The sequence below is a fragment of the Rhinolophus sinicus genome, linkage group LG05, assembly GCF_036562045.2.
Source record: "Rhinolophus sinicus isolate RSC01 linkage group LG05, ASM3656204v1, whole genome shotgun sequence".
Classification (NCBI taxonomy): domain Eukaryota; kingdom Metazoa; phylum Chordata; class Mammalia; order Chiroptera; family Rhinolophidae; genus Rhinolophus; species Rhinolophus sinicus.
Genome location: NC_133755.1, coordinates 176,712,483 through 176,730,873, shown reverse-complemented (window position 1 = coordinate 176,730,873; position 18,391 = coordinate 176,712,483). Strand labels below are relative to the sequence as shown.

General features: G+C 42.5%; 1 protein-coding gene across 3 annotated transcripts in view; it reads left to right on the top strand.

The window, feature by feature from the left end:
- The window catches only part of EZR (ezrin), a 49,980-nt gene that overhangs the window by 1,406 nt on the left and 30,183 nt on the right, over positions 1-18,391 (top strand). For all 3 annotated transcript variants that reach the window (XM_019749506.2, XM_019749487.2, XM_019749514.2), the window contains exon 2: positions 111-196. In XM_019749506.2, coding sequence (XP_019605065.2) covers positions 185-196 — 12 coding nt within the window. In that variant the 5' untranslated portion in view covers positions 111-184. The remainder of the gene's footprint in view (positions 1-110; positions 197-18,391) is intronic.

Below are 18,391 nucleotides of genomic sequence, written 5' to 3'. Positions count from 1 at the left end.
CCCGCCCGGCCGGTTCTTAAGCAGCAGCGCGCTGGGCGGGCGCGGAGTCTCCCGGCGCGGCGGCGGGAAGAAGAGGACTGTGCGCTCTGAAGGGTTTCCTCTGCCTCCAGGTCCCGAGAGCCGTCTCAGCTGCTGCTGGCGACTTGTTTCCAGAGGATTGAGGAAAACCCACCAGGAACCGAAAATGCCGAAACCAGTAAGTCACCCAGTTTCTGGGCTGGGTCGGACCTTCGGGTTTTATTTTCGAGCGCAGTTACCGGGGGTTGGGGGGTGGTTTCCTGGGACAGCTCTTTGTAGGGCGAGGTTCTGTTTTAAACCGACAAGAGGGCAGGAGTGAAAAATTGTCCCCGCTGTTATTTGTTGGTCCTTCCGTGGAACTCCTGAAGAAAACACGGTGATGATGCTTTTCTCTAGTCTTTGTTTGCTCTTCCCTTCCCCCTTCCAGTAGTTACGGGCTTTTATAAAAATTGGAATCCTTTTGGCACTGCTTCGGTTTGTTTTAAAAGTATTCTAATGCAACTTGGAAGGTTCTTGAACAGTTGTCTGAATCGCTGGGAGAGCCAGGTGGCTTCCGATGACGGACAGCAACCCCGAGTCCATGCAAGTGTCCGGAACCAAATGCACCCCAAATCTCCCTTTGGCGCTTTACAGGGCATCTGGCAGAGGAGACAGTCTTTGTGGCGGGCATTCGTCTTACCCCAGGCCTGTGAGGCTGTGTTCTATTACCCCGGGAATTTGCTAGTGCAGCAGGATTCCTATCTCGAAAAGAGGTTTAGTAATGGACTTGAATTGCAGATGAAGGAAGGCAGTCCTGGAGTTTGATAAGCAGCCTCTCTGCTGCTCTCTCTGGCCGTGCACTCCTGCTGCTATACACCCCATAAACATCAGCCTACTAGAGGGCTGCTTGCCGGCACCTCTGCCCCCTTGAATCTGAATATGTGGCCGTCTCAGGTTGCTGGTCAGGCCTGGGGTGTTTTGGCTTTCATTTAAGTTGTGGGAACAGGGCAGCTTCTTTATGATGGGCATTTCTGAGAAAGTTGTATATATTCCACCAGCTTTAGCAGTGACTAGACATCGGGAAGAGGATTCTCAATTTTCAGATTGAATTGTGAATCATGGTGGAGAAAATGTCTGGATTCATTAAAAATTGCAATGAAATAGGTGTGAAATTTCTTTCTAGTTTTACAAACAAGTTCTGTAGTCAGTGCTTATGTGCTTTTTTTACCATTAAACGTAGGATTCTTTAAAAGGAGTTTTTAATAAAGTCTTGTTTTACTGTTAGGTTAAATAAGTTACGATGTTAATATGGTAATAGATTCAGAAGCCAGTGTAGTTTTTGCTTAAGTTACATCCATCATCAAGATGATTCATTCATGATGCAGAAAATTCTTTTCCTACACAAAATTCTTTTCGATTCAAACTTGCAAGTGGCACGTGACCTCCAGGCTTTTCAATGCCTGTGATACAAAACTGACCTAAATACAATCCCTTACTCAGGACACAGCCCCCTGTCGCGAGCTATATGCAGGGCAGTGGTCAAGGCGTGGTTTTCTTTATTTCACTGAAAGAAAAGACTCAGAATTCAGCTTTTAACATGTCCCTCAGAAACAAGTCAGTAAACCAGTTTCCAGGCACGCTTTTCTTTCTCATTTCTCATCATGAACTCTAAATGTCTTTTTTTTTTTTAATTGTACTAAAATATAGGTATCATCTTCCCAAACGGAAACTCTACCTATTAAACACTAACCAACCCCACCTCTCCAGGCCCTGGCAACCACTCCTGTCTCTATGAATTTGACTCCTCTAGGGACCTCATATAAGTGGAATCACACAGTATTTGTCCTTTTAGGTCTGGCTCATTTCGCTCAGCACGATGTCCTCAAGGGTCATCCATTTTGTAGCATGTGTCAGAATAGTCTTCATTTTTAAGGCAATTTCTTATGGCAGGTACATTTGAATTTCATTTTGCTTTAAAGGTCTTTTATGATGGATCAGAAACTTAGAAAATGTTTTTCTGACAAAATGAAGCTCATTATTAAACTGTTACGGGATGATAGTAGCCATCAGCTTGTATGTTACGGTCCCGATAACCAGAGGCACGTTTTGAAAGACTATGTGATATCTACAGTGACAATATCCAAACATGTTGCGAGGTCATCTTTTAGCTGAGCCACTTGGGAAATTCCGTACCTGCCCCCTTTTCGGGGCTGGTGGTTTTCGGAGATTTTGCCATGTAAAATACATTCATGTAAGCCTTTCTTCATGTGAGTTGAATTAGGGCCAGGGTTCTGGGTGACTTGCGGTGCTCCTTCCATCCCCCCACTCGCTGTCTTCATTGTGATGGAAAGGAGGCAGGAGGCATGTAAAGGAAAACCACTGCGGCAAGTTTAGGAGTGAAAAGGGTGTGGCCTTACTTGAAGCTGTTTTCTGAGGAGTTTAGAACTGAGCTGCCTGCAAGTGGCTCCAGTGTTGCCTTAGCCTTTCCTGTGTCAGTACGGAAGTTTCTAAAATACAAGTATATTTTCCCTTCAGTGAGAAACTCTGAAAGTGTGTTCAAAATTCTACCCTGTGCTGAATTTTAGGATAATTCCTGAGATTACTTTGGCTCTCTGGGAATACGTAGCCTTTTCCACTATGTATTTTAATAGGGACAGAATTTACTGAATATACTGATACATTTTCCATCCCTCTCACCAACTGAGGACACACGGGATCTATTTTCTGTACATCCCTCCTTCCTCACCATGGGCAGATGGTCAGTTAGGTGGCTAAGGTTTTCCCACGTGGCAGTGAGAAGTGCTGGCTGGGATTAGTCATTTGTCATTCTCACACTAAAGCACAATGAGTCTGTTCTGTACATTTGTCCTTTAGCTCAGTGGGTGTTGACTGTTATATGCTGGATGTTGAGGCTACTGAGATGAGCTGACACAGAAATAGTCCTTGTCATGGCTTTCCAGTCTGGTGAGGGGGACAGACGATAGTCCTAGAATAACTTGCGTGTATCTAATGATGTGTGCTGGTCTTGGTTGGGGGAGTGCTAGTCAGGGAGGTGAGGAGGGCTCCCAGGAGGTGATGACTGCTGAGCTATGTAAAGAATGGAGAGGCCTTCACTGGATGAAGGAGGGAGGCAGGGAACAGCCTGTGCAGAGGCCCTGCCCTGCTGTGGAGGGAGCAGGATGAGTTCAGGGTTCCCAGTGAAGACCAGCATGGCAAGAGGGAAGCCAGTCAGCTCTGCAGAGCCTTCCTTGTAGGCCACATGCAGGCATTTTGGGGGCTTAACTCGGGAAGAAGCACAGAAGGGTTTTGAATGGCAGGAGGTGGCCTGTTCAGATCTGCCTTTTGAAAGGTCGCTGCAGCTGCAATATGAGAATCGGTAGGAGGCAGGGGTGGCAGGGATAGAGATGGGAGACTCGGAGTAGCCGTGGTAAGGGTGGTGCTAGCTTGGACCAAGGTGGTGTAGGTGGTACACATGGGGAACAGTGGGTGTATTTGGGAGCTAAGCTTGGTGATGGACGTGCAGGGGCAGAGGGCGGTGTCAGCCGACTTCCAGTGCCTGGCTGGCATAACTGGATGGATGGCAGTGCCATTCTCTGAGGTAAGGAGCCTGGACAAGGACCAGGTATAGGAGGGAAGGTTGAGGGTTTGGTTTCTACAGGTTGTTAATAAATTTGTAACTGTGATTGCTGAGAAAAAGTCCTTGCTTTCTTTCATAATTGTAACTACTGCCTCCTAAAATATATACAAGTACCAGACTTTTTAAACTATAGTATCTCTAGGTCCACATAAACTAAAAATCATCCGGCAGCTTCTTATGTTTCTCCTGAGTGTATGTACACACTACACACACAAAGTTAAAAGTTAGGATTAATTTAGTGTGTTGTTCCCAAACCTTGGTGCACACGATTAGAGACTTACAGACTCCTGGGTCCCACATAGCACTGCTGAATCTCCATCCCTGCAGGTAGGTAGGCTGAGTCCCTGTGCTTTAAAGAAGCTCCCCAGATGGTTCTGATGCACCCCAGAGTTTGGGAACTGCCGATTTCATAGGAAGAGGGTGGACTTCATGTATTCTTTTCTCTTGGACCCCAGCAGTACAATGAAGCCCCCTCTATGGGGTTGAATCTGGTGGCTGTGTGGCAGAGACCAGAGTTATATATGGTGTGTTGAGGGAGCAGCAAAGCCCATTGTGGTCCCAGAGCATCCATTCAGGTGGACGCTCTCACTCTGAGAGCTCGGGAGTGGATGCACAGTCACCTTCAAGTTCAATAAAGTTCAGCTTGAACGCCGTGGGTGCCATCGCTGGTATTTGGAATGTGGGTGGGGTGGGAAAAAGGAGATAGCTGGATGGGTATCAAACTCCAGAAAGACAAGGCCAGCAAAGATGTATGATAGCATCTCTCTGATTTGAGCTGCTCTCTACAGGGAGTCCAGTTGCAGAGCTTAATCTGGCTGTGACCACTGGGCCCTCACATTTTGGCTTTCTTTGTTTTTAGAGGGGAGACGAGAAAGGCGGGGAAGCAGGAACCCATTTCTCTTCCTTTCTTTTCACTCAGTTCTCACTGACCTCTCTTGTTAGGTACTGTCCTAAAAAATACTATTCCGGTTTACTTATACAAAGTTTCGTGTATCGGCAATTTGGGGATTCTTAGCATGATTCAATACGCCGGCCTTCCTACAGTATTTAGACATTTCAGCTCTAATCTGAAGCAATAAAATTCACAGCCTGCTTTCGACAGCAGTGAATGCATTTTGAGTTATCCCTATGGGTTCCCCAAATACTCCAATTAGTTTTTAATTTAAGCACTATGTTTGCCACTACTAATTAAATATGGAGTATTTACTGAAGAGACCAGAAGGCTGCATTATTTTCCTTCTGACATACTTACGATCCACGCGTGTGGACGTAAAGAATAACGATCCCATTCTAGACTTTCTGTAAATAGTTTATTTATTTTTAGTTTTATTTTTTTATTGGTTTCAGGTATACAAAGCAATTCATTGCTCAGTTCAGAATACTTCATGGTTTCCATCTGCAAGTAGTTTTTTTAAAGAAAAGAAAAAGAAACATTGTAAGGTGACTTAGAGACTTTTGATTAAAATAAAATGCTTCATACATAATTAATGTACATAATTTTTCCAAATAAAAATCTAAAGAGCCATATAAAGAAGGTTCATAATTGACTATTTATTGGTACTTTGGCAAGCCATTTCACTTTTGTGGTCCTGAAATTTGTCATCTATAAAATGGGAGTAAAGTTTTTAAATGAAAAGAATGTCACATAAAATAAACTGAGACAAAGCTTATATCTATAAACTTCAAACAGTTTATCTTTATGTATTTCTGTATTATGTAAGCCTGATGTATTTCTTGTGTACTTCCCCCACCCCCCCACCCAAAGTCCTTTTTACAAACTGTTCAATGTAACCTGTAGCTAAAGTGAAGGGTATTAGCTCCCAAGTTGCTACAAATCAGGTAGTTTGTCAGTAGACCTAAGGAAAACAGCCATGTGAAATGTTCGGGTTACTTACTGAAAAGGAACACTCTGACTTCATCTCCTTTTCATCCTCTGTGTCTTTCAGTTGTCAAAATCCTCTTGTAGGGCCTATGGATTCCTTCCTTTGTAGGGAAGCCCTGTTGTGTGCCATTAGGTGCTAGGTGCTGGGACTTATAAAAATAAGGAAGACAGATTTTGCCTTTAAGGGATTCTCAGTCTACTAGGGGAGTCAGGTAGGTAATTAAAGAACTGCTGTGCGGGATGGTAAGTGCTCTGCAATGGAGATAAATACAGAAGAAGATTAATTGTGGCCTGGAGAGCCCGGGAAGGCTGGGCTCCCAGCTGGTGAGACGCTCAGGTGGGTGTTGGATGCATAGGCGCTCACCAGTGCACCAGGGCAGAGGGAGCAGCAGTCAGTTCTGTTTTCCTTTGATTAGGATTCGCATTCCATTCTCTAAGCTCTTGTTTAAAAAATCTAACATCTTACAGATAAAAGGTAATAGTGTTTCAAAGGAAATCTGCATTAACATAATTATCTTTTTAATCTAATGTATTTGAGAAAACAAAGCTTAGAAGCAAAATGAAAATTTTCTGATCTTGATCCAACTTTCATTGATAAAACAAAGGAACAAATACCATCTGATGATCAAACTGCAATAGCCAAATATATCAAATTTTGCTTACCTTTGTGCTAAGTGTGAAGTCACTTTCCACATTCTAATTTTCTATTTTTGTCTGTGAAAAGATCAGTTTAAAACTGTCTATATATATAAAAGAAGTCGTATCAGATATTATGAAGAGTAGTTTTTACTTTAGGATGGGGTTGGCCAAGGCCAAATCTGGCTGTGGCCTGTTTTTGTATGGGGCTACCAGGTAGGAATAGTTTTTATATTTTTAAAGGTTGTTTAAAACAACAAGAACAATAAGATACAACAGACACCAAATATGGCCTTCAAAGCCCAAAATGTTTATCTGTCCCTTAGGAAAAATTTGCCAACCCTTGCTTTAGGATAAAAATAATTATTGTTAAGCATTTATTATATCTTATGACTAAGCTAGTAATATTTGGAAACAAGTCTACTCCATTGGTTCCAATTAAAAAAAAAAAAAAAATCACATGCTCTGAGCCTGGATAGGAGTGGGAAAGCTCACCAGGGAGCGGGTATGGTTGGTGCTGAGGTCAGATTTTAAACAAGCCTGGTGTCCTGGAGGGCCCTTGTTTCTATAGGGAAAGTGGTAGCATCTGGTGTCACACTTGCTAAGTCATTGTATAATAACAGATTTTTTGGTATATGCCAAAAGAAAGCAACTTGTACCTGATACTTGAGTTGGAAGGTGAGTGTTACATAAATGAGTTGCTTTTTTTTTTTTTTTTATCACTGATAACGTAAAATTTACTTTTGACTTACCATAGTGTGTATATGAATTTCTAACTATAGATGGTTTTATAATTCAATCCCTAATTTGGACCACTCTGTCTAAAATAGAGCCCTCCCTCACTGTACACCCTGTCCCCCACTTTATTTTGTTTGATAGGACTTATTTCTATCAGTAACAATGTTAGATACTTGTTTCTTTGCCTTCTTCCCTGGCCGCAAAAGCGAGAGAGGTATCGTTCTCTGCTTCTGAAGCAAACTTGCTTTACTGACAGATAAATAGAAGGAAAGAGGGTGACCAAGTGGGTAAATGTGCCCCCTCTTAGTGGGTGCTCGTGGGCGAGCTTCTCAGCCTCGGCCCTGCTTCCTCACCTGGGACCAAGATCCTGGGACCTGCCTTGGAGGTTCTGGTGAGGCCGCCAGGGCAGGGACAGCCCTGGGACGCTCCTGGCCCTGTGCCTGGCTCTCTCCTCCCTCACCGCGGAGGGCAGAGTACATGTGGAACTCTGCTTGTAACTACGACATTTTAATCTGATTAAATCAACTGTCATGTCTCATGATGGGCATTCTTTTTTTTTCCTGACTTCGCCTAATAATGCAATAAATTTTACCCTACTACAATGAAAACCACCCACATCCCTCCACAAAATTCATTCATTCATTCAACAAATAGAGTACCTACTATGTGTCAGGTTTTTAGGTCCTGGGAATACATTGGTGACTAAAAAGGGGAAAACACCTACTTTCAAACAGCTAATACAGTGTCGGGCATGATGGGAGAGCTGCTGTCAGTTTCCATCCAGGTTTTGCCACGAGGCAGAAGCACTGACTCTTTCACTCACTCTTCGTTAGGTGAAGAGTTGAAACCACTGGGCAGAGTGACTTCTGAATCTGTTTTTTGTTTTTGGATCAGTCACTCTTGCATTGGACAATGAGCCAGGATGACATTTCTCCAAGAACTTGTTTGCAAATATGTTTGGTGATAAGCATGTCATCAATTGCCATCCCACTTAAATTCTTCCATCATTTCTCAGGCTCTGAGGTTCAGGGAAATTTGTTCTTTTTGAATAATTTGCCTACTGCACCATTACTGCATCTATAGATTTCTTGTAAAACACGTCTTAGAAGGATATCCAACCTGTTCCTTATGTTTTTAAAGAGCCAATTGAACCACAGATCAGTTGGCGAAAGCATAGAACATAAATAGTTAGATTAGAACCACCACCTCTTTATGCAAATATTATGTATATTAGTATAGTATTCTTATTAAAGTGTTTCATTGCCTTGGTTAAATAATTATGGATGCTGCTGCTTGTTGTTCAAGTATCTGCTTACATAATACATTGCTATTTGGGTGAGACTATTAAGTGGGACTTAGATGGGGAGACAGATAGGGTGGGTAACACTTGATGTTTATTAAAAAACTAGCCAAACAGGGCAGTTTGGAAATACAGTGTGAAGACAGGCTGCAAAGTACGTAACAGATTTGGACAAATCAACTGTAAAAAGATATTTTTGAGGCAATGGGGGAAAATTGAATATTGATAGAACTTTATTAAGGACTAGTTTTTAATTATGTTGGAAATGATGGTGGTATGGGTGTGTGTGTGTGTGAAGTCGATAGGACTACAAACGGAAGCTTTTACAAGTGAAATGATACATGTAATGGCCTTAAAGTATGCCAACAATTGAAAAAAACTGGTGGAAAAAGTAGGTGATTCAAGAATGCTAGAAAGTTAATGGTCAGAGCTGGGTGAAAAGTACATGGGGGCTCATTGTACTGTTTTCTCGAGTTTTGTGAATGTTTCAAATTTTCCAAAATAAAAAGTTTGTTTTAAAAGCACATTATAAGGGTGAAAAGGAAAGATGCTGTTTTGATTCCAAATCACCAAATGCTTGAGTCTCATGAGAGGGCCAGTAGGAAGGGACATCTCCGTCCCCTGGGGTCTGGAGTCCTGGACTAAGCTGGGACTGGCTCCAGGGGACCTGCCCTGCCTGGGGCTGGGTCCTGGGTCTGGTGAGCGCTCTCGTAGGACGCCTGGGCTGGAACCAGTTTCTTGGGAGACCTTTTGTGTTCTGATCAGTGAATGACTGATTAAATCCCACCTGGACCATCTTGCCCTCCACATAATGTTTTATTAAAGGAGATCTCTAATCAGAATTGCAGTTGACTTGGAAACACACAACTGTCTGTTCCCAACTAGTTCCACTCTTACTCTGCATTCCCACGATTGTTTTTAGTGGGGGAGGAGGGAGAGTGCTGTGACCCAGCTGGAAATAGGTCATTGTCTCAATAGCTGCATTCTCAGAGCTGAGAATTGGAACTGAGCATAATAAATGGGGCCTTACTGAGTGCAATTTCATGCAGCCATTTTAAGAGTTCAATGTGTATGCCGTCTACGCTGGGGCTGGGGCCGCGGCTGCGGCCGGGTGGGAGGAGGTAGGACCGACCTGAGGGAAACGCAGCAGACCAGAGCCGCAGGAGTAGCAGGAGTCCGGTGGGTGACAGGATTATAAAGTACATGCTGGGTCTTCTTGCTCCCATCAACTAATTATGGACATAATTATAATCTCGTTCCCATGTAACATACTTGATTGTGACAAAGTATAAATTAAAGAAGTTTTTTTTTTTTCCAACTTAGTATAATTTCAGAAACAGGGTGGTTTAAAAGCATAAGTTTTATGGACGTTGCTTATTCAAGCAAATTTTGTAAGTTTACTCATTTAGTTTGGATTAAAAAACTATTTGGGTCTTACTCTATTTGATAGATGACAAAAGTAAAGACTTGGGTCAAGTTCAGATACATCTCTTCTAAGCTTCTTACAGGAGAAATGTTCTTTAACACTGCAAAATATTACTGCACATGTGATCTTAACTAGGGGCAAAGATTTGTATCAGAAATGGCACAAGGTTTAAGTACGGTTTTTTTCTCTGTCCTTTCCTAAAACAATAGATTACCAAAGGAATTATGTTGTTTTGACATTTTCATTCTCTCATAGGCTCCCTCCACCCCCCACTAGATTAGAAAGGAAAGGCTCTTGACAGACTTCTACATTTACAAAGAAAATAGTGCATTCCAGGGGGTAATGAAGTTTAGTCTATAGGTCTTTAATTTCTGTGTCTTATGAGCCTAGCATGAAAACCATTGTGGCATGTGGTAGCCATCTTGGTTGGCCCAGTCCCTTACTTTTTTCTCTTTTATGGGCTCCTAAGTTTGTGGATATAATTAACCTCACTTTTCAGTGAACTAAATTGGTGCTGAAGTATGTATGACACATCTAGTAAAACTGAAATCACATGTTACAGAAACAAGCTTATTAGATAAGGAGAAAGCAACCTCAAATGATAACTTACTTTGCCTGCCTTGAGGTGGGGAAAGAAGACGGATGTAGGTCTTTGGTGTTTCTGAAACGGAATAGTTTCTGTCGCAGAATGTAGCATTCTTTGATTGTTTTTTTTCCTCTCCTACGTAAGGTGGTGTCTAAGCATTCTAGTTAATTCCCATGTTAAAATAACCAGTATATGTCAGTCCCAGTGTACAAGTCAATTCTACTTACAGACTCAGAAGGAGCTGAAAAACGGACACTAATGGGTATCAGAAATGCTATTTTTCACGTGGGCAGATAAGAAAATGCCCACCAGTCTTACTGCTTAGCGCAGACTTGGCACTTGGGTGCCAAGAGTGCTGATCCTGTTGTCAGACACTCGGAGGCAGTTTCTTAGTGCCTCAGTTTCCTTCTTCCAAAAGCAGTCCGTGATCCGTGGGGAGGGCTCAGTACAAACTCTTCCCAATCCAGTTTTCTAGTAGAGGGAATTGACCCTCTTTTTAATGTGACTGTTCATAAAGTTCCCTTCTAGCTCTAAGGTCGTGATTTTCTCCGGCTGTAATGAGTACAAACAGGGCTGCTTTGTCCGCTTTTTGTATTGTGCTTTTTTGTATTGTGAAGCAGCGGAGCCTAACAGGAAGTGGGTCTTGGGGGCAGGAAGTGGCTTACTTTAAGAGGCAAAAAGCTATTTAGAAAGACTTGGGATTTCATTACATGCTCTTGCAATTCTGGGATAAATATTAGTTGATCTGGGCACTTCCTCCTTATACATAATTTTATGTAATTTTTCACCCTGGAATTTGGAAATTCAAACTGCAAAAGTTTAAAACCATTGATTATATTGAAAGATACAACTTTAGAAATAACATTTAAGAGCTGTACAAGTATAAATATTTTTAAGAGCTGATTACCAGAAGTTGAAAAAGTTACATAGACCTTTCTGGGCCTCAGTTTCCTCAGTCTTTAAAAGAAGGTAGTCAGACTAGGGTAACTTCACACCTCTCACCAAGCCACCAAATCCATTTACTCACCTTAGAAAATAGTTACACCTTGTCAGTATTTTAATTGTTCTACTTACATCCATTTAGATAACATAAAAATGATATAAAATGTAATGTAACGTTACGTTTTTATTTTGTCCTCTCTATCCATAAAATGTAACATAACATACCTGAAGGAAATGTTCCTTGAAAGTTCCAAGCCCCAGCTTTCCTGTTCATACACTGCCCTGTTGTTACCTGCTGCATATTGAGAATTTAGCTTTTGAGTTGTAAGCTTAGCCTAAGGGTGGTGGAGGAGAGCCGTTTAGAAAAGAAGCTGAGGGGTGTGTAGTTAATTTTCATGATAAAGTTCCTGTCAAAATTCCTTGAAGTGATATTGAATTCTCTGTTAAATGACGTCAGTGTCCCTCTTGGGATAAGGGGCTAAGCAGGGCCTGGCATACCCGCCCCCATTCCTCCAAGTTAGGGTTTCTGCTCACATTTCCTAAAACCAAATACAGAAGGCCCAGGCTTAAACTGAACGGAGAAGCTAACAACTGCGTGGTTTATAAGAGTTCGGTTGACTCATTTGACGTTGAACTCTAGTTCGGAGCTTTCTTTTCATTAGTAGTTAGCATCTTAGGCAGACACTCCCCAGTGACTGCCTTGTTACACTTCCATCTAGAAGGAATGGGAGGCAGGCAGGACTGTTTTAGTCCGGAAGGATAATGACAGCCTGAGGCATAGGTGGTGGTGGGTTAATTTTGTGTGTTCATAGATGGTGCTACTACCGCCAGGGCATTTAGAGTCATTCCATTAGCTGTAAGCATCAGTCCATCTGTATCCCAGCCTGCATTGTCCTGCCAGGGAAATAGCACCATCACAGGGCTGGTTATGTGGGACTCTGGTAGGCACCAGGCGATCAGAGGGCAGCTCACACTGGCAACACCCCGGCCTCGTGACTTTCAGGGCTTCATATGCTCGGAAATAGCGTGACCGCCCATCGTGATTCCTAGAAAAGTTCTAGGAATAACTGCGAACTATGGGCCAGCACTTTGACCTCCCAGGAGTGGTCAGAAGTGGATTCTTGTCAGCTTTAACATTTGATGCTTTTATTACTCCCATTGCTAGGCAATAAAAGACTAGACTATCATCCTAGTATTACATAATGACATGAAAACTTTATCAGAATGTGATTTTTCTACCCACCTGTCTTTATTGGTTTGTTGTGCTATGATTCATGGACAAAATGATTCATGGGAGTTTTACTGAATTGCCTGACAATTTTTGTTATATTTAATGCCACAGACTTTTTACAAGATTTGTGGGTCTAGATAATGAGTGTTCTTTGGCATCTGAAAATTTTCCTAAGCCTGACCAGCCAGTTTCTGCATCTTCACTCTCAATTTCTTCTTTACCTTGAAAGAGAAGACTATATAAAATGATGTGATTGGGTATAATTTAAACTCAAGATACAAAGGAGCTTGAAAGAACGGACTAGTAATTTTATAAGTCATTATCCATTAGTTTACAGATTTGCCATACGGCTAGTTTATTAGTTAGAATATTTATACTGTTATTTTCACCTTTTCGAAAGGTCAGTAAACCTTAGGAAGTCTGGTGTGAAGAACTAGAGGTTAAACATGTATCCCTGGCTTGTCTCACTTTGAGCCCAGTCTGCTTTGGGCACATGATGTGTGACTACTGCTTGTGGTGGGAACCTTGGAGAGAAGGACCGCGGCCTCCCAGACGCTGACGGCCTCCCAGACGCTGACGGATGAGTGCATCTCGTCTCTGCCAGTGCAGTATCGTGTTAACGTGGACTTGGCTCCATTTAATGACAAACTGTGTTTTAAGGACTACATTTCTATTTTACTTGTCTTCTGTCTGTACAATCATGTTTTGATAGTTTGTTTACCAAAGTGGCGTACTGGTTTTTATTTTGGCCTCTCTATCCTTCAAAGAATTGTGTACATACAACAGGGTGGTTTGTGGACCTCCTTTCTTGTATAAAAGCTGGATACGTATGACTGTATGCTTATTAGACACTCTAACAATGTAAAATATGGTCATTGGATTGTCAAAGGCAACTGCTTTTATGTAATGTCGTTTATATAAACATTGTCGCTGGGAGCAGCACTGCACATTTAACGAAGACAAACATCCTATGTCATAGAAACAAAGTTATCATTAAATAGTAGCCATTGCTGTAACCCCCTAAAAAGGTTGGTGATGTGGAGGGAGGAGAGCTAACCCACAGAACATCCACTTGCCCTTGGGGCTTTCCACGATTGCCTTCCTTGGCTGAAGTCACCTGTCTGCATTTCTACACCAAGGGGATTAAGGTTTGCTAGGTTGTTGGTGAGGTTTTACAGAGGTTGGTTATTTGTTAGCCAGCGTTTGTGAAAAGTGGCCACGGTGTGTCATAGCTAACATGATTTAATGAGTTGGAGTATTGTTCCTAGAGACTGATGTTCACCTCTCTCAAAGATAAGGAGACCAGGACCCAGAGAGGCTGCTGACGCAGGGGCCCAGAGTTTCATTAAGAAAAACCCGCCTCTGGGAGTTGAGGCTGTACTGGAGTACTAATGAATGACACTGTAGTGAAGGCGTTTTCATGTAATGGAGTATAAATAGTAGCAGTAAATACAGTCATCTTGCCAAAAGGAGTTGGGGGCTTTTGCATGTTCAGGATGCTGCCTCTTTCCCTGAGAGCAGTGGCTGTCCTGGAGGGAGCTGTGGCTTGATGGGGGGGCCCCATTCCAACCTCCTGAATCCGAATCGGGCCCCGGGAAACTGTTTCCGCAAGCTCTCCCTGTGATGATTTTGCTTGTTCAAGTTAGAAAACCACTGCCTTAGAGGAACACTGAGGAGGGCCCAGGGAATGGCATAGAAGGTGTGGCTGACCGTATTTCCTAAGTGATTACCAAGGGACACCAGTCTTCATAAAACCTGGCTGGGATTGTTTCCTTGTGCAGCAGTGAACGGGGCTCTCGAGGCATGTAAATTAATCCAGGGAAATGGAAAATATATAGGCAGTGATCAGTTAAATATTTGGTGTTTTTTTGGTATTTAAATTGAGGGCCAGACTTGGCATTCTTGGCACCATCACAGTTAAATGTATAAAAGAAGGCTCAGTCCCTGCTTAAAACTTAAGGAAAGAACACACTTTGCTTGGGAGAACGCTGAACAAGAGCCTGGGCTCTCACCTCTGCTCCCCAGTGCCGTTTCCTCCTCTGCAGTGAAGAAGTCGTCTGTCTAGAATTCATGACGGCTAAAATTACTTCTGGCTTCAGGAGAGCATGGAGCAGGCGTGGGTGTGTTGGAGTCCTGTTTTCTGCTGTGTTCGCTTTAGTTTGTTTGGCAGCTGGTGCCTTCTTCCTGAGCACATAGAATAGTTTTTTCATTTACAACTTAAACACAGTAAACTTAAATTGAATTTTAATTTTTAAATTTGTATTTTCTTTCATCCTTGTTTCCCTCTAAAATTATTTTATCCTTATTAATTTGAATACCAAATTGACCATAGTCTAGTTCAAAAGTGGTCGGTAGATAAAAGTGATGCATCCAGAATATTATTTGGCAATGAAAAAGGAATGAAGTGCTGATATTAATCTTTAAAACATGCTAAGTGACAGCAGCAAGTCACCAAAGACCACGTGTTCTATGATTCTGTTTGTATGAAAAGTCCAGAATAGAAAGTAGATTTGTGGTTGGCAGGGTCGGGTAGAAGAGGGGAACAGGGAGGGACTGCTGATGGGCCTGGGGTTTCTTTTTGGGATGAAGAAATGTTCTAAAATTACATAGTGGTATTGGTTGCATAACTGTAAATATGCTAAAAACCACTGAATTGCACATTTCAAATGGGCAGATTTTATGGTTGCAAATTATATTTCAATAAAGCTGTTATAAGAGGAGTACGTAGTGACTCAACATGAAAACCAAAGTACAGTATTGTGTCTATAATTTTTCAATTAAGGGAACCAAACTATCATCTGAAAAAGCTTTTATAATTTATTTATTATCAGTTGTGAGAAGTTCTCCTTGCCATATTCCTCTGCTTTTCTTCCCTCTTTTGTGGGAGAAAGTTTACTGTATCTACTTCCTATCAGAGCTTTTCTAAGTACTCGAAAGGTCTTATCCAAATATTTGAAAACTGTTAGAAGTTGCTGAAGTGGCACCTTCGGAAGAGGGCTGGAATGTTGGAAAACAGCGTTGACATTTGAAATGATTGTGAAAGGTCAAGCTCTCAATGTAATCTTGGTGGTGCTTGGATAGTCTGCTCAGACTAATTTTTGAGTAAATGCAGGTGTGATAATATAGGGATTAATCTGTTATCGCGGAATCCACTGCCTGAAATTCCAACATTCAAATGTTACCATTGGAATTTCTATTTCAAATGGTTTTCCTGATTCTTGAGTGAGTACATCGGAAAATTACTGCAGACTTTCCCCGCTTCAGTGTCTGGCAACTAAAATGAAGCCTGGTCGCTTTGTCTAAAGATGTACACGGTTGCTTGTCTATGAAGTCTGGGAGGAATTGGTCTTGAATTTTTTTCCCTCCTGTCTTGGTCTTTAGTATAAGTTTGAATTTATTCTGTAAAAAGTGTGATTGGAGATATAATCTTAAACCAAGTTTACATGAGTGTTTCAGGAGGAAATGGACACTTCCCAAAGGAAATACTGACAAATATTTATTTACTAAAATGAGGGAAATAATGGAGATAATTTGACAGCAAAAATTCAGTCAATGTGGATTAGAATATTTCATTGTTAACTGAATGACTTTTTTTACGTTTCTCAGGCTCTTAGGAGGCATTTTAAATATACTATTTTGATAAAATTACCCTGGGTAGACTAAAAAAATGTTTTCCAAAGTGTATTCTGAAAAATACTGGTCCTTTGGGATATTCCATGGCAAAGAAACCTCTGTGGGCAGAATAATCTGGGAAGCTTAGACTGGCCCCATCCTGGGATTTTACAGTTTGCATTAACACAGCAAAGACTCAAAAGCCTTTCAGTTAAAGAAAAAAGAAACAGGGAACCTTAACTTCTGTGACCTCAAAATGTGAGGCATGATGAAACAATACGGTGAGTGTTTAAATAAAAAAGATTTATCACAGTAAAAGGCACATTGCCATTAATCCCCTTCAAAATACTCACCCTCGCTTCGAACACATCCAGTCGTTCTTGCCACTTTCTGAAGCAGCTCTGGAAGTCCTCTTTTCCTGAGTGTCTGTAGTTGTGCTGTCGTGGTTGCGTCGATGTCCTGAATCATTTTGACTTTGGGGAAGAACCAGAAGTCACACGGTGCCAGATCCAGTGAATAAGGTGGATGAAGACACACCGTAATGTTTTTATTTGACAGAAATTGCTGTACCAGAAGTGATGTGTTGTCATGATGGAGGATGATTTACCGCACACTTTAAAACCCAGCTTCTCTCAACCGTAGCTCACACCCAACTGACTGCACTGAACAAGTTGAAACTTGTCACACACTGTTACTAAGGTTCGACGAGCCGCTTCCCATATTGAAGGTCCCTGCCTTTCCGTTGGATGGCACTTGGCAGCAGCATTCACTGTATTTTGTGATTAAAACAGGAAAGGCTCCGTGTCACACATCACTTCTGATACGGCAGTTTCTATCAAAAACATTATGGTGTGTCCTCATCCACTTTATTCACCAGGCCTGGCACCGTGCGACTTCTGGCTCTACCCCAAAGTCAAAATGACCATGAAAGGTAAACGTTTTGAATCGATTCGGGACATCAAGGCAACCACGACAGTGCAACTAAAGACACAAAAGAGGACTTCAGAACTCTTCGGAAAGTGGCAAGAACGATGGGATAAGTGTGTTTGAAGTGAGAGGGATGAATGGCAATGTGTCTTTTACTGTAATACACTTTTTAATCTAAACATTCACCGTAGTTTTGCATCACACCTCGCACCCCTGTACCCCCTCCCCGCCGTGCGTGAGTCATCTCTCACTCTCCCTTTACGTCCAGGTAGTTTTGCAGAGCACTACGCAGCCACTCACTTGGATCAGAAGGCACTGAAATCATTTTTAAGTTACAGAATGTTAGAGTTGGAAGATCCCCTGAGGTAGAATGTTTCCAGTTACGAACTGCATTTTCCGAGTGAGTGGGAAAGTCACCTTCAGACTGGGGGCCCCTGGGGGCAGGGGATCCTGGCCACGCTATTCGCTATTCGATCAGGCTTGTGCTCACAACTACTCAGCTGCTTGAGCAGAGGGGACAACAGACTGATTCTGTTTTAGTGAGTGAATTGTTACTGAGCTTATTTTAGAAGATTGGGGTTTAACGCCTTTGATTCTATTTTTTTTGGAAAGAGATGTTGATTGCATTGGAGCAATAAAACCTGTATTACTGTGTGTCCTGCAGGAGAGCTGCACACACACCCCCGCCCCCCCCGTCCAGGAAATGTGAAAACAGGTGTGATCTTTTGTCTGTGCAAACAATCTCCTGGCCAGCATGTAATAGTATTCCACAGTTAGTTGTTTTCTTTCTCGTGGCCCTGCCAGTTCCGTCTGCGTGCATCCCTCTAGGAAGGAGTCAGCTCTTGCTCTGATCATCTCACCTTGCCCCTCTGGACTTGAGACCTGTAACGTTTCAGAGCTGGAAAGGGCACCTAGTCCAGACCTTTGTGCAGAGAAGGGGGCTGAGGCCCAGGGAGGGGAGTCATCAGCTTGAGGTGCCCAGTAGGTCACAGGGCCAGGGCTGGATCCCAGGCCTCCCCTGGCTGTCAGGGCTCTTGCTCGCTCGCTGTTCAGTGAGCTGTGAATTCAGCTGGTCCTCAAAATCACTGGAGTGGCTTTAAAAAACACAGGTTGTTGGGCCATGGCCCAGAAACACAAGTGTTTGAAAAGCTGTTCCGGGGAGTCTAATGGTTAGTCCCAACCCTGTGTGTGACAGCTGTGTGAGGCCTATGTCCACGTACTAAGTGGCTCGAGGGCTGGAGAGGGCTGACTCCTCTGTCCGCAGTGACCCCAGGAGGCATCTGATTGGGGTTTGTAGAGTGAGCAGCCTCAGGATGGAAGGTGCCCACCAGCTGGGGTGTGCTGGGCACAGCAGAGGAATGAAGCTGTCACGGTCCAACTGCATGTAGTGTGGTAGTGTCGAGCTGAGCTAACCCCTAATAAGAACAGCAAATACAATTTTTTTATATAATGTGTATAATGTATATAATTATAATAT